Source organism: Sinohyriopsis cumingii, chromosome 19 (assembly GCF_028554795.1).
Source record: "Sinohyriopsis cumingii isolate HCF-2022 chromosome 19, ASM2855479v2, whole genome shotgun sequence".
NCBI classification, from domain to species: Eukaryota; Metazoa; Mollusca; class Bivalvia; order Unionida; family Unionidae; genus Sinohyriopsis; species Sinohyriopsis cumingii.
This window is the reverse complement of record NC_142979.1, coordinates 60758740-60773398: the sequence shown is the minus strand read 5'-3', so window position 1 is coordinate 60773398 and position 14659 is coordinate 60758740. Positions and strand designations below refer to the sequence as shown.

Here is a 14659-nt window from a genome sequence, read left to right as displayed (position 1 = left end):
GCAATGGAATTACATATTTTATGGATTAATTTCAAGCCCTGATGGTACGATATCAGACGGCAAGTAAACGGTGTTGATACTATGTTTATGCTATATATTAGACGTTGAATTCAGATACAATGATTAGGGGAAACAACACTGAATATTGTAAATCTGTCTGCAATTTTTCAGTGGAATTCCATGCATTATAGATGAACTGAATGCCACGATGGCATGATAGTAAACGGTGTTGATACCCTATTCATCATATACCGTAGACATGAATACATGTATATATGCCAATGAGTTGTTCTCTCAAAAAAGTAAAATACTGCAAAACCCAGCACTAAGGCGACCCCGATATTAACGTGATCCAATTTTGTGGACCCCAATTATCGCATTATAGTGGGGTTCCACTGTACCATGGCTTCTAAGATGTGTATCTGTTTGCACCAATGGGAGAAAACTCTCTATTTTCACTTCTAAGTTTTCAAAGTGATGTGCATTCTGCTTGAGCAATTATGTCCACCACCTGTTCAGAAAAAATGGTTTTGTTCTGAAGACTTGTTTCATGTAATCCAGACATGCAAGTTGAACATTTCTGATTCCAGATGTAAAACTTGCATGAACAGTGTTTCAAGAAGCATCAGAATGCAGGATGACCCTTCTGTGTGGATCAAATGCCTACCGGGTATATGTCAGACTTGAATACAGAATTGTCAGCAATGACACCACCTAAACAACAGAGAATGGCTTTGGTTTGGTGTTTTGTATATATAATTTGCATTGTTTGTTTGTTTGTTGGGGTTTTAAAAAAAATTAATTTCATTATATGCATTTGTAAGGTAACATTGTATGTTGAACTTAACCTTTTCCAAAATTAAGGTTATTTTCTACTTGACCTGAATTATTGATTTTTTTATATTATATTTTATTCTGTAAACAAATAATACATAGCTAAAATATTTTCATGTGTATGGGTTTAATATCAGGATCATTATCATTGTACCCGCTTTTATCACCCAACCACCTCACCCTCCATCCCCACCATAATTTAGGTAAATTTGTCATTTTCTTCAGCTCACTGACTTGGTTGGTTAAAACATGGTTCGGTCTATAACATGATTGGGTTCTACTGACCCCAACCACTGTGTTACAGCGGGGGTCACACTGTATATGGAATCTTCCATTTGGAAATGGGTGGCTGCAGGGCAGCTTTCACTGCTTTATCTTGCCTCTGATTACCCTTCATACCAGTGACTAGGCAACCAACACTAGAGTACCTTTTCCCACCTGTATATGGAAATTAGTTTCTGTAAGATTGTAAAACTTCAAGTAATCTGCTAAGATAAAAGTAAATAAAGTTTAAAAATGTGAAACACAACATGTGGGTTACAAGTCTGAACTTGCGTGTGTTCATTATTTTATATACAAGTTGTACCCATGGAAATACAGAGATGACTTACTTCTCCACAGCGTATCTGACAGTCTCCTCATTGTGACTAGCAATCATAATAGCAATCTTTCCAGGTTCTCTCTGCTTAATCCGTTTCATTGCTTCCTCAACACATCTGAAATACATTGCTGTTGTTGCTTCGAAAGTTGGGTGAATAGGATCCTCATAACCAATTTTCTTGGCTCTCTCACGTTCTTGTTCCATATAAGCTCCGCGTACAAGTTTGGCTCCGAAATAAAAATCCTCACGCATGGAAAGGTCAAGGTCAACTTTCATGTTGTAGTAAGCTTGCTGAAATTCAAAGAATAAACTAGAATGTTACTAAACTGTATTCATTCAGCATAATGTGATATGCAAAGTCTCTCACTGTGATAATGTAGGGATAAGGTTGGGCTATTTTATTTTAAATAGCATAAACAAACAGGTAAAATCAGCCAAAAAGCAGGCCAGAAAATCATATGATTGACTTATCTTTCAGAGCTGAACCAACCATATCTCTACTCAAACTGCTATTCCAAATTGGAATACTTATTTTTCCAGAAATAAACTGGTTCCATAATGCAACAGCCACCTGGATCTGAAACAGCAGTTCAGACAAACTTTACAAGGCTCTTCTTCAACACTGCAGCAGCTAACCTTGATCAGACAAGCCTGACAAGCTGCTTCCACCACTCACAAAGCTTAGCAAATAGATGGACCAGACTGCTGAGGAAATACCATCACATCTGAGTACCAGATGCTCCTCTTAAAAGCATACATTACTAAAATGAAAGCAATAAGTTGAAAGCAACCTTTCAATGATCATTAGTACAATTTATTTTTAAAAGCTAGCAACAGTAGGGAAACGTAGTAAGCCTAATCAAGAATAAGGGAAAGCAGGGCCACTTGAAAGACTGTAAAGTAGCTAGAGAAAATAAAACTGCTTGGATAGCTTAGCAGTAACATGCTTCCAACTTGTGCAGATCCATCATCATTCTGTAACATACTCACTTCGAACCTCTGCAGTCCCATGATCAGTATGTAACATACTCACTTCCAACCTGTGCAGTCCCATGATCAATCTAATATATCCATGGGTACAGAGGTTGTCAGTCAAAATCAGTAGTTTTTCCCAGGACAACAAAAGATCATATTGTGCTAATTAATTAATACAAGAATTGTAAGAGGACTGCATATCAACCATTAACATTTCATGTCACTGACAGTAATTAATACAAGAAATACTGGAAGACAGCATCACTTGCCTGTAAACCATTAACATTTCATGTCATTGACAGTGATTAATACAGGAAATACTGGAAGACAGCATCACTTGCCTGTAAACCAATGCCAGTCCGTAATATCTGATTCACTGAGAGAGATTAATACAAGAAATGTCTGAAGACAGTACTGACTGCCTGTAAATCAATACCAGTCAGTAACATCTGATGTCAATGACAGTGGTTTATACAAGAGATATCTGAAGACAGTAATGACTGCCTGTAAATCAATGCCAGTCAGTTTCATCTGATGTCAATGACAGTGGTTTATACAAGAGATGTCTGAAGACAGTACTGACTGCCTGTAAATCAATGCCAGTCAGTAACATCTGATGTCAATGACAGTGGTTTATACAAGAGATGTCTGAGGACAGTACTGACTGCCTGTAAATCAATACCAGTCAGTAACATCTGATGTCAATGACAGTGGTTTATACAAGAGACGTCTGAAGACAGTACTGACTGCCTGTAAACCAATGCCAGTCAGTAACATCTGATGTCAATGACAGTGGTTTATACAAGAGATGTCTGAAGACAGTACTGACTGCCTGTAAACCAATGCCAGTCAGTAACATCTGATGTCAATGACAGTGGTTTAAACAAGAGATGTCTGAAGACAGCACTGACTGCCTGTAAATCAATGCCAGTCAGTAACATCTGATTCACTGAGAGTGATTAATACAAGAGATGTCTGAGGGCAGTACTGACTGCCTGTAAACCAATGCCAGTCAGTAACATCTGATGTCAATGACAGTGGTTTAAACAAGAGATGTCTGAAGACAGTACTGACTGCATGTAAATCAATGCCAGTCAGTAACATCTGATTCACTGAGAGTGATTAATACAAGAGATGTCTGAAGAAAGTACTGACTGCCTGTAAATCAATGCCAGTCAGTAACATCTAATATGAATGACAGTGATTAATACAAGAGATGTCTGAAGAAAGTACTGACTGCCTGGAAACCAATGCCAGTCAGTAATATCTGATTCACTGAGTGATTTATACAAGTGATGTCTGAAGACAGTACTGACTGTCTGTAAACCAATGCCAGTCAGTAACATCTGATTCACTGAGAGTGATTAATACAAGAGATGTCTGAAGACAGTACTGACTGCCTGTAAACCAATGCCAGTCAGTAACATCTGATTCAGTGAGAGTGATTAATACAAGAGATGTCTGAAGACAGTACTGACTGCCTGTAAATCAGTGCCAGTCAGTAACATCTGATGTCAATGACAGTGGTTTATACAAGAGATGTCTGAAGACAGCACAGACTGCCTGTAAACCAATGCCAGTCAGTAACATCTGATGTCAATGAGAGTGGTTAATACAAGAGATGTCTGAAGACAGTACTGACTGCCTGTAAATCAATGCCAGTCAGTAACATCTGATGTCAATGACAGTGGTTTATACAAGAGATGTCTGAAGACAGCACTGACTGCCTGTAAATCAATGCCAGCCAGTAACATCTGATTCACTGAGAGTGATTAATACAAGAGATGTCTGAAGACAGTACTGACTGCCTGTAAATCAATGCCAGTCAGTAACATCTGATGTCAATGACAGTGGTTTATACAAGAGATGTCTGAAGACAGCACAGACTGCCTGTAAACCAATGCCAGTCAGTAACATCTGATGTCAATGACAGTGGTTTATACAAGAGATGTCTGAAGACAGCACTGACTGCCTGTAAACCAATGCCAGTCAGTAACATCTGATGTCAATGACAGTGGTTTATACAAGAGATGTCTGAAGACAGCACTGACTGTCTGTAAACCAATGCCAGTCAGTAACATCTGATGTCAATGAGAGTGATTAATACAAGAGATGTCTGAGGACAGTACTGACTGCCTGTAAACCAATGCCAGTCAGTAACATCTGATTCAATGAGAGTGATTAATACAAGAGTTGTCCAAAGAAAGCATCGCTCATCTGTAAGCCAATGACAACTAGGAATGTCTGATGAAAACTCAAATGTTCCTCAGACCTACTTTTTATGGAAATCCTAGCTTGCTCTGCAATTATTTTTTTGAAATGTTTTATGATAAAGGTTTAAAATCATAAATCCCCACCATAATAAAAAACTGACCTGTACCTGTATAGCCAAAAATGCACATAACAAACAACTTTGAGAAATTCAATGAAGCATAAAATATGTCACATGACCTACTTTAGAAATGGTGTCATACATAACACAATATATCCACACAAAGGTGCATAACCCTACCTATAAGACTTCTTAATAAAATGACCTAAAGGCACAGCTCAATTAAAATCATGAAACACATTTAATGTGATGACCTGGTACTCACTTAAATCTCATCCTTTTCATTATAAATTGTAATAAAAAATAAGTCAACATTTTATTACAAAATAATAAAAAGTGTTGGAATATGCTTATAAACACACAAAAGTGAAATGAATATGCAGAGTTCCTGAACTAATGACCAAGACCTGAAACACAAACTGGTTGTCTACTAATAAGAAACATTTTATTATGGGGGAGAGTCAAAGCTTGTGACATATATGAGAGGGATTTGAGTTTTTGTGATAAGGGGGGGAATCTGTCAAAATTGCATTATGTCCTATACGGATGGCCTCAAAATGCAAACTTTAACCTCAATCTTTTTTTCCATAATTAAGAAAAAGAAGTATACTTGGTAAATTAAAGTATTTAATAAGGTCATGCACAAGTTATTCAACACACAGAAGAGAAATTCAAATGCAGTTCCTTCCTACAAGAATGTTTTAAAAAAAACTAAAAGAAAAACTTTAACCTGCCATCTACACAAGATAAATCCTAAATCAAACTTAAATTAGGTAAAAGACAAATAAAAAGACCAGGCACATGCCAATGAACACATGGCAGTTAAACTAAAAGCAAAGCTGCTCCACATAAGCAATAATCAAGAACTTAAACATAAACTTAAAACTGCTGTCTGGATCCAGTGACGTCAAGAAAGATGCAGTTGGTCCCATGGCATAAGCTCTTTTATTTTGTACAGGTGTACTAAAAGTTGTGAAAAACTGCTGCACAATCATTGTACCATAAGTCAAAAATATTCACAGACAGAACGGGGTTATAGAAGATAAATCAAGGACTGTGATACATGATACTTGAAATGCCATCAAACTGAGAGACTAAACTGTACCATGATAAACCCCTGTACCTCAAACAGCTTTTATGAAATAAAGCAGAAACAAAAGAAAGTAAAAATATAGACCCATGACCTTTGACCTTCAAAATGAGGCCATAAATGTATAATGTAATGCATCTTCTAGTAATGACACTTAAGCCCACCAAGCTTCATTCAATTATCCTAAACAGCTCACAAGTTAGCATAAAGACAGAGGTGACTGAAATCTAAAATTATATCAGTATGTGACCTTGACCCTGAAGACAGGATTCCCAATGTGGTATGTGATACACTAAGTATCATCCCTTCATATCAAATGGCTCTAAGATTTTAAAGTAAAGAAAGTAAAATTCAACATACAACACCATTACAATGATCTAAAAGATAAGCCCCCACCCCATCCTGAAGGTGGTACATAACAAGTCTGTTGAAGATGACGGCCTTTAGCCAGTAAATTAATGAAGCTACCTTCTGATAACACTGGTAAGTGTTGAAGATGATGGCCTTTTCCTTGTTGAATTTCCTCATCATCTCCATCGTAAGCCGGCTTATGGCAGGCTGAAAATATGTCTGCTCAGCATCCACCATCACACGCACATCCTTCTCCCTGGCATACTGAAATGTGAGTGGAAATACTGTAAATATTAGCCTTTTCATGAACATAATATTGTCATGAATTTTGCTGTGGACACTGAATTTGTAAACATCAATTGTAAAGTCTACCATGATACAACAAATACAGTAAAATTTGATTTGAGCAACCTCTGCTATGAGTGACCACCTATCATTTACAACCAAAATCATGATGCACAGATCAGTTTTACCATATAAATGCACAGATGCAAGCAACTGACTGCTAAATGCAACCAGTGACCATTATTTTTGATAAAATATATGTTTCAACATTGATATGTTGTTGTTGTTGTGGGGTTTAACGCCATATTTCAGCACACAATATGCTATGCATGGTGGCCAGTATTAATGGTGGAGGAAGAACCCAGCAAAACCCCGGGAAGAACCACCGACCCACAAGAAGCTACTGGCAAGCTTTCTCACATACCCATGTTAGCCGAATCCTAGACTCGAACCCACACAGACAGAGGTGAGATGGTAGTGATCCGTAATGGAGAGCGCTTTAGACCACTCGGGCCACTTGGGACCCCCCCAACACTGATATGAACAGCCATTATAAAAAAACCCAGATAAAAACAGCACAGATCTTTGTTGAATCCACTACAATCCCAGCTGCTGAGTAGAGTAAGCAGGTGGAATGCTGATTGTCATCAACCATTACCTGTAGTCACATGACTATTCTTGTCAAAAATAAACATTTCAACACTGCTACAAATGACTGCATTTGAAAGACAGATATATACACCACTGACCTTTATTTAACCTTTTGTAACCAGAGTGCCAAGTAGAGTCTGCATGCAGAGTGCAGACTGTTCCAAACCAAGATGGATTAGAAAGATGATTGAAAAAGCTGAGTCTAGATGCCAGTTTTGTTAAATCTGCATGTATGTCAATGTCCTGACCAGGAGGGTTTTTCACCTAAGATGTGGGCATCTTCTGTCCCTCCCATCTCTCAGTCAAATCTACCACATACTCAAATTTATTATTTTTTTAAAAATTCAATAACAGAATTTTTCTCGATTTTTTCACACCTTGCTTCCAATGTAGTACATTTCCAGTTAAGACTCCTGTGATCACATGACAATTGGCTTACCCTTCAAGTATGAAACTTTGATTGCTAATTCAACAGAAAATAACTCAAAGTGAATCAATGGTGTGATCTGTAGTAATTTGGAAAGGATTAAAGATATTATAGGATTATGATTAGACAACCAAAGAGCTCAAGCAGAATAATAAAATCAACTAAATTAACTCTTTGATAGGGTCAGTTTGGCTTTGGACAGCTGGTGTTAAACTTTAAAATTAAAGTTCATGGAGATAGATTATACTATGTGTGATCGGAAGTAATTGGAAAGGATCAAAGATATTGACGGATTTTGGTTGGGTTAGTCATTACATAAGAGTTCAGGTGACATAAAACAGGTCAGTTTGTATTGATGATTAAAGTTTGTCAATATCTAAGCATGCATTGTCTCCGAATGTTAAAACACCAAAATCAGAACAGCCAAAATATCAAATGAAATTCAGAAATGGATGAAAACAGGAATTTCAGTAGCTGCAATCAAACTCAAATGGCTGCCATTCCTGTAAAGTCATTTTTAAGAAGAAATTCCCAAACCTGACTCAGACAGTACCAATTTTGAGAAATTCTGGCAGGCAGTCAGCAACCCTTTTTGGTGGACATTGTAGAGCTGTACTAACACTGCCTAATTCCAATGCAGACTGTGAAAGGATATTGTCTATTCTGAGGAAAATACAGGCTGGTTCCAGAAATAATACATCTGCTAAGAGTTGTGATATAAATGATGGAATCTAATCCAGGCAATGATTTACTAAGATAGACTAAAAATGCTTCTGGTACATATAAGGATAGTATGAATGGCAACAAGTTACTGTGAAAGGACTGATGTGATGAGATGATGCGTATATTTTAATATAAAAAAAGGAAATGTGTTCAGTAGATGTCATTAAATTTATTGAGTAGGTGTTACCATAGCTACAATAATTTTAAAATTTATAGACAGAATAATTAAGTGCTACCTTTTAGTTAAATATGCAATTCATCTGCCATGATGCCAAAAGACTATATGTAAACCTAAAATAAAAATTATGTTTATGATTGATGTATTTGTACTGCTGTGTTTCTTTCATATGAGAGCAAGGAATATTCCAACTAAGAATAAAGAATATAATATATGTACTGTAATTATGTATACTTTTCCTTCGTGAATTTCAACCTTGAAAACTGGCCTTCCTGCACAAGCCTGTTATGAGTGACCACCTGTCTTAAGCAAACAGAAAGGGTAGTCTCTCAAGTTTTAGTGTACAAGGAATAGGTGAATGCCAGAGACCATAAACCAGACTTGTAGTGCCAGTCATCATAATATCTGTTATCACATAGTAGGTACACCTATAGTGTGTGCAGTTTAATATTTTTGATATTACAACATGTTAACATATCACTTTATGTGATTCTGATTGGTCCAAACAAATCCATGAAATTCTTGTGCATTATTCTCTTTACTGATTGGCTGCAATCGTGGGAAAATTTCATTACCCCACTTACTGGAACTTTTTGTTTTCACTATTACTACTAACATTTTGGCAGCCATTGTTTTTAAATCGAATACCAAAAAAACCCCTAAGGGAATTGGTCAACTGATAGCATGCATGAGACATTGAATCCACCCTAGAGTGGCTAAAATGTAAACTTAAAGGAATAAATAAACTCACCTCTGTTCACAGAAGAATGTGGACATAAACCAGTCTCCAAAATGAAATAACATTATCCAACCACAACATGCTTATGCAAAAAAGCAGCTCTAATTATGTGATACAATTCTGAATTTGTCTATGTCTACTATAGTCTATTGTTCCAGGTCGACTAATGCAAATATATGGTCACAAATACATTACTGTAAATCTGGAATATCTGCATCATCCCTACACATATCCAACAATTTGAATGCTTAGGAGTGAAACTGATAGTGATGCACTCTCGCTGTTAAACATTTCTCTATGTGACACCATACTGAACTTTCATATATATTCTCTGTTGAAAAATCATGTTGAGTCCAAACATTCTATTTATTCAAAAGGACAGAATGCTCTTTGAATTATAATTGGTAAAAATTAAACCAATAAATGTTAACAGTTATAGAACAATGCAAAATATTCCAGGGACTATTTTTTTACGTGCAACAAATGAAAGGTGTAGTGTCTGGGTCAAAATGAATGAAATTATTTCTTCTTCTTTCACTCCTATTTCCATTAAAATCAAAACTAATAAACAAACTATCAAATGGGTAATGATTTTAGATTGAATTTACTAACTGAGATCCTCTATTTACAATGAACCATTCTAAAGGATCACCAAACAGGATACAATTAACCATTCCATCTTTAAAGAATCACCAAACAGGGTACAATTTACCATTCCATCTTTAAAAGATCACCAAACAGGGTACAATTAACCATTCCATCTTTAAAGGATCACCAAACAGGGTACAATTAACCATTCCATCTTTAAAGGATCACCAAACAGCATACAATTAACCATTCCATCTTTAAAGGATCACCAAACAGGATACAATTAACCATTCCATCTTTAAAGGATCATCAAACAGGGTACAATTAACCATTCCATCTTTAAAGGATCACCAAACAGGGTAAAATTAACCATTCCATCTTTAAAGGATCATAAAACAGGTACAATTAACCATTCCATCTTTAAAGGATAACCAAACAGGATACAATTAACCATTCCATCTTTAAAGGATCACCAAACAGGGTACAATTAACCATTCCATCTTTAAAGGATCATAAAACAGGGTACAATGAACCATTCCATCTTTAAAGGATCACCAAACAGGGTACAATTAACCATTCCATCTTTAAAGGATAACCAAACAGGGTACAATTAACCATTCCATCTTTAAAGGATAACCAAACAGGGTACAATTAACCATTCCATCTTTAAAGGATCACCAAACAGGGTACACAGTTCAGTATTGTACTCTCATCTACTGTGAATGTAATGCATAATGAGATCTTCTCAGCGTACTTTCACTGCAATGTAACGCCTAAAATTGTTTGTCTCGTAAGTTATAATATGATTAGATGAATGAGATTTTTCTCTTTTAAGTTATTTGCTTTTCTAGAAGAATGAACTACATGGTTTTTGTAAAGGTCTATATACTTTGTTACTTTATTGATGTTACTGTTTCTTTCAAACCATTTTGTGCCTAAGAAACATAAATTAAATGCAAAATTAGTTGCACATAATTTTCAGCATTTGTGTTTTTTTATATATATATCCCAATTCTGTTATTAAAAACCACACACAATGACAAATGTACCACATTCATAGATCTTGTCATCTGTTTACCTTAGACCTTCTGTTAATCTTTTGATTACAGAGTCAATCTATTTATTATTTATTACATGTATGGTTTTGGCTTCTGGCTGTGGTATCATAGCTACCATTACAATTTATGGACAGGACAAGTATAATTCATATGCAGTAAATGCCAATATACAACGTCAACTTCAAAACAAATGATAATGCCCATGATAGATGTAGTTTTAATGCTATATAATTTGTTTCTGCATGTAATACTAAGCAAGAACTGTGAATAAAGAACAAAATGTAATGTAGTTACATGTACTGTGCCTTCTTAAACCCAATTGAATTATGACCTTGAAAACTTGTTCTCCTTCACTAACCCATTATGAGAGACCACCTGCCTTGAGCAACCACTTTTTCTTGGCAAAAAAGGTTGTTTCTCAAGGCAGATTTTAATGTATACACAAATTATATACAGAAACAAAATTATGACCAGAAAAAACATGCTGAATATACCTATTTTAATAAAGTTAAAAAAGGCAAAATATGATTTACTGTCAATCTGGTAATTTTCCCTGGCTTCCAGTTTTCATGGACTGTACAGTTACACAATAATTTAAAAGCCCAGCTTGTACAAAATTTTATTTAAGCAACCAACTTATGCACCACAAATTTAAACACCCAAACTACACACAATGAATTTAAACACCAAACTTACACACCACAAATTTAAACACCAAACATGTACACCATGACTTTAAACGCCCAAATTGCAAACACACAAATTTAAACATCCATCTTAAACACCATGAATTTAAACACACAACTTAAACACCATGAATTTAAACACACAACTTAAAAAAAACACCATGAATTTAAACAAACCAACTTATAACATAATCCTTTTGTACAGAAAATAAAATCCCATGACAAACCCAGGTATGTTCCAACAATAATGTTATTTTTAGCAAAACCATGAAAATTGATTCTCATGAAAATAAATAAATTCACATTAATGTTTTCCAGAAAATATCAAACAGGTAAACAAGTTGACATGTACCCAATACTGAAGAAAGATACAAGTTTACAAATCTTTACATTACTCCACAATTTTTACAATAGAAAACATCTCATATTTATGGCTTGTAAGGTTAATCATTTCCTTACTTTACTTCTTTGCACATACATATTTTATTACACATATTATATTTTCTTCGGGACTTTTACCCAGGATTGGAGAGAAGATTTTAGAAGTGTCTCCACAGATGGAGAAATATGTTACTTTGGAATGTATTTCCAAATAGGATAAATTCATAGTTCATCTAATATTGTTATGGGTCTTTTTAATCCAACTTCAATGATACCTGAAGCATTGCCATAGCCATGGTTTATTTTTTTATATTTTTATTACAACTGATTAAGTCGGTGTTTTAATGTGTGAAAGCAGCTCTCATCAGTTGATGCAGACGTATTTATATACAAATACAGTAGCTAATGGAAACTCAGTCAACCAATGAAAACGCATATCGCATCCCGCCTTGTGACGTATTTTCAATACTTCAACACTGGAGAATATGGTACTGAAATGACATTGCGAGCTGGAATGCAGCTGAGTTTACAAGAAGTAAACATGTCAATCAAAGAATCATGAAAGAGATATATTAATATTTAACAGAGTATGCATCAAGGTAACTAAATATAGTAATATCAAGATGTGGCATCTTTAATGTATTTCAAAAAGTACCTCAAGTGTGGCAAGCTTCCAAAGACTTCGGTTACAAGAGGAAATCTTTGTTCTTCTCTCCATCATGACACATCACGAGGGAAGGATGTATTTGTGTGACTTTATTAGGAAATGAGGACATACGACTCAAAATAATTGGTTACACAATACATCCATAAGCTTGGTGCCTTATCTTGACAAAAACTAAATTTTTAAGGCAAAAACTATTTTTCTTTCTAAGTCACCTGAACCTTTGACCTTCTGATCTAAAGTAAGTTTTTTCTTTAAATTACTAGAAGTTAAAGTCATTCAGCACATGATATAGTACCAAAGCTATTGTGCTGAAAACAAAATGGACAAGCAAACAAATGTTAAGAGAAATATCATAACAAGATAAACTCTGCCTTCACATGGGATAAAAATAAAGGGATGCCAAACAAGTTCATTTCACTGTTGCTGATTTCGTACATACCTCTGCAACAGTGTTGATCCTATGCAACATGTTCTTCATTTCCTGTTCCTGTTCCTCATTGAGGGTTGAAACAAGCTTTGTTACTGGGCCCTTGGTCTGAAATTTATTGCCAATAAATTTAGCATGACATTTTGCTGTAAATTAATATACATAAATGAAAATGAAATAGTTTACAAAGTTCATATTATATATTACATATCTCTAATTCGGACACAACCTATGTCCTAGACTTAATTTTGCAGAAGAAAGAGAAAAGTATATCTGCTGAAATTACTACATGAGAGATATTAAGAAAAGTGACCATCCCTAAAGCATTTATTAAAAATATCAAGTTTGAAAGTATCAAAATATAGCAGGGTCCACACTAGACTGAAATCTTTGGGTAAAGTGGCATCTGTCTCCTGCAAGAATAGAGTGAAGTTGTGGGAACATAGGGAGAAGTAAATCAATTAAGTGAAAATGATGTGAAAACAACGAAATACATATAAAATTGAAATAATATTTTTAAAATTCTTATTTTGGTTCAGTAAAAATGTTACATTTTTCTGTTTTCTCAAAAGAAAATAACCTTGAAAGACTGGTTACATTATGGCGATTGAAAGTAAAGTTCCAAAATTACTTAGGTAAAGACTCTACAAAATAAACATAACCATGTAGTCCTAAAAGACAAAAAATAAATAAAATTGTTACAATTGCAAAAACTTATGCAAAAACAAAAATCAAAATAAAACAGACTAGTTTATGTTTACTAGTAAATGGGTCTCCATAAAGTGATCAGTAAACCATACAGGTGTGGAATTTCACTCTCCTCTTCAAGCTTCATGTGAAATTCTGGCATGGATCTTGAAGTTTGAAACATAAGCATGAACATAAATAATCATTCAACTGACAGAAAAGCTTATCAAAAAGCACAAAATACTATATCTAACCTTACTTACAATTTGTTTTTAACAGAATAAATACAAAAGAATTTATACTGTACACAGAATATGAAAGCATTCAGTGGTCTGAAACCCTTGGCTGTAGTGAACAAATCAAATCAAGGAAAGGTGATTCAAGTCAATGTTTCTTTTTCTGCAAATTTGGGAAAAATGACAAGCACTGTGGTGATCATTTCACCTAAATTGCCCTCTAGTAACTGATTCATCTAAACTGACCCCTGGCATGAATCCTGATATAGTAAATACGAACGGTTTTACTCATTTTACTCACTGGTCCAGCATTAATTTCAATTTGTTTTTAATCTCAACAGAAACTATCAAGATTAAGTAATTTCTGAATTTACATAAGATTAATAAATTCTGCTTTTGAATTCAGCCACCATTAGTGCATGAGGGGTTGAGATAAGAGGACTAAGTAACAGGCTTTTAAAGAGGACTAAGTAACAGGTTTTTAAAGAGGACTAAGTAACAGGCTTTTAAAGAGGACTAAGTAACAGGCTTTTAAAAACGACTAAGTAACAGGCTTTTAAAGAGGACTAAGTAACAGGCTTTTAAAGAGGACTAAGTAACAGGCTTTTACTGAATACACCATGCTTACTATCTGTTTAGGAGAAGCAGCCATAAACAGATTTCAGGAAGGCTGTCAAGGCAACCATTTTCTGTGTTGCTTCTATGATAGTTCAAAAAGGGACAAAATTCAACATTGAAACTTT

General features: G+C 35.0%; 1 protein-coding gene across 1 annotated transcript in view; it reads right to left on the bottom strand.

Moving 5' to 3' along the window:
- LOC149775803 (proline dehydrogenase 1, mitochondrial-like) overlaps positions 1-14659 on the bottom strand; it is a 156862-nt gene that overhangs the window by 34310 nt on the left and 107893 nt on the right. Inside the window, exons 9-11 of the mRNA XM_089943239.1 lie at positions 13006-13101; positions 6301-6447; positions 1446-1726 (exon numbers count right to left, since the gene is read on the bottom strand). Of these exons, the coding sequence (XP_089799365.1) occupies positions 1446-1726; positions 6301-6447; positions 13006-13101 (524 nt within the window). The remainder of the gene's footprint in view (positions 1-1445; positions 1727-6300; positions 6448-13005; positions 13102-14659) is intronic.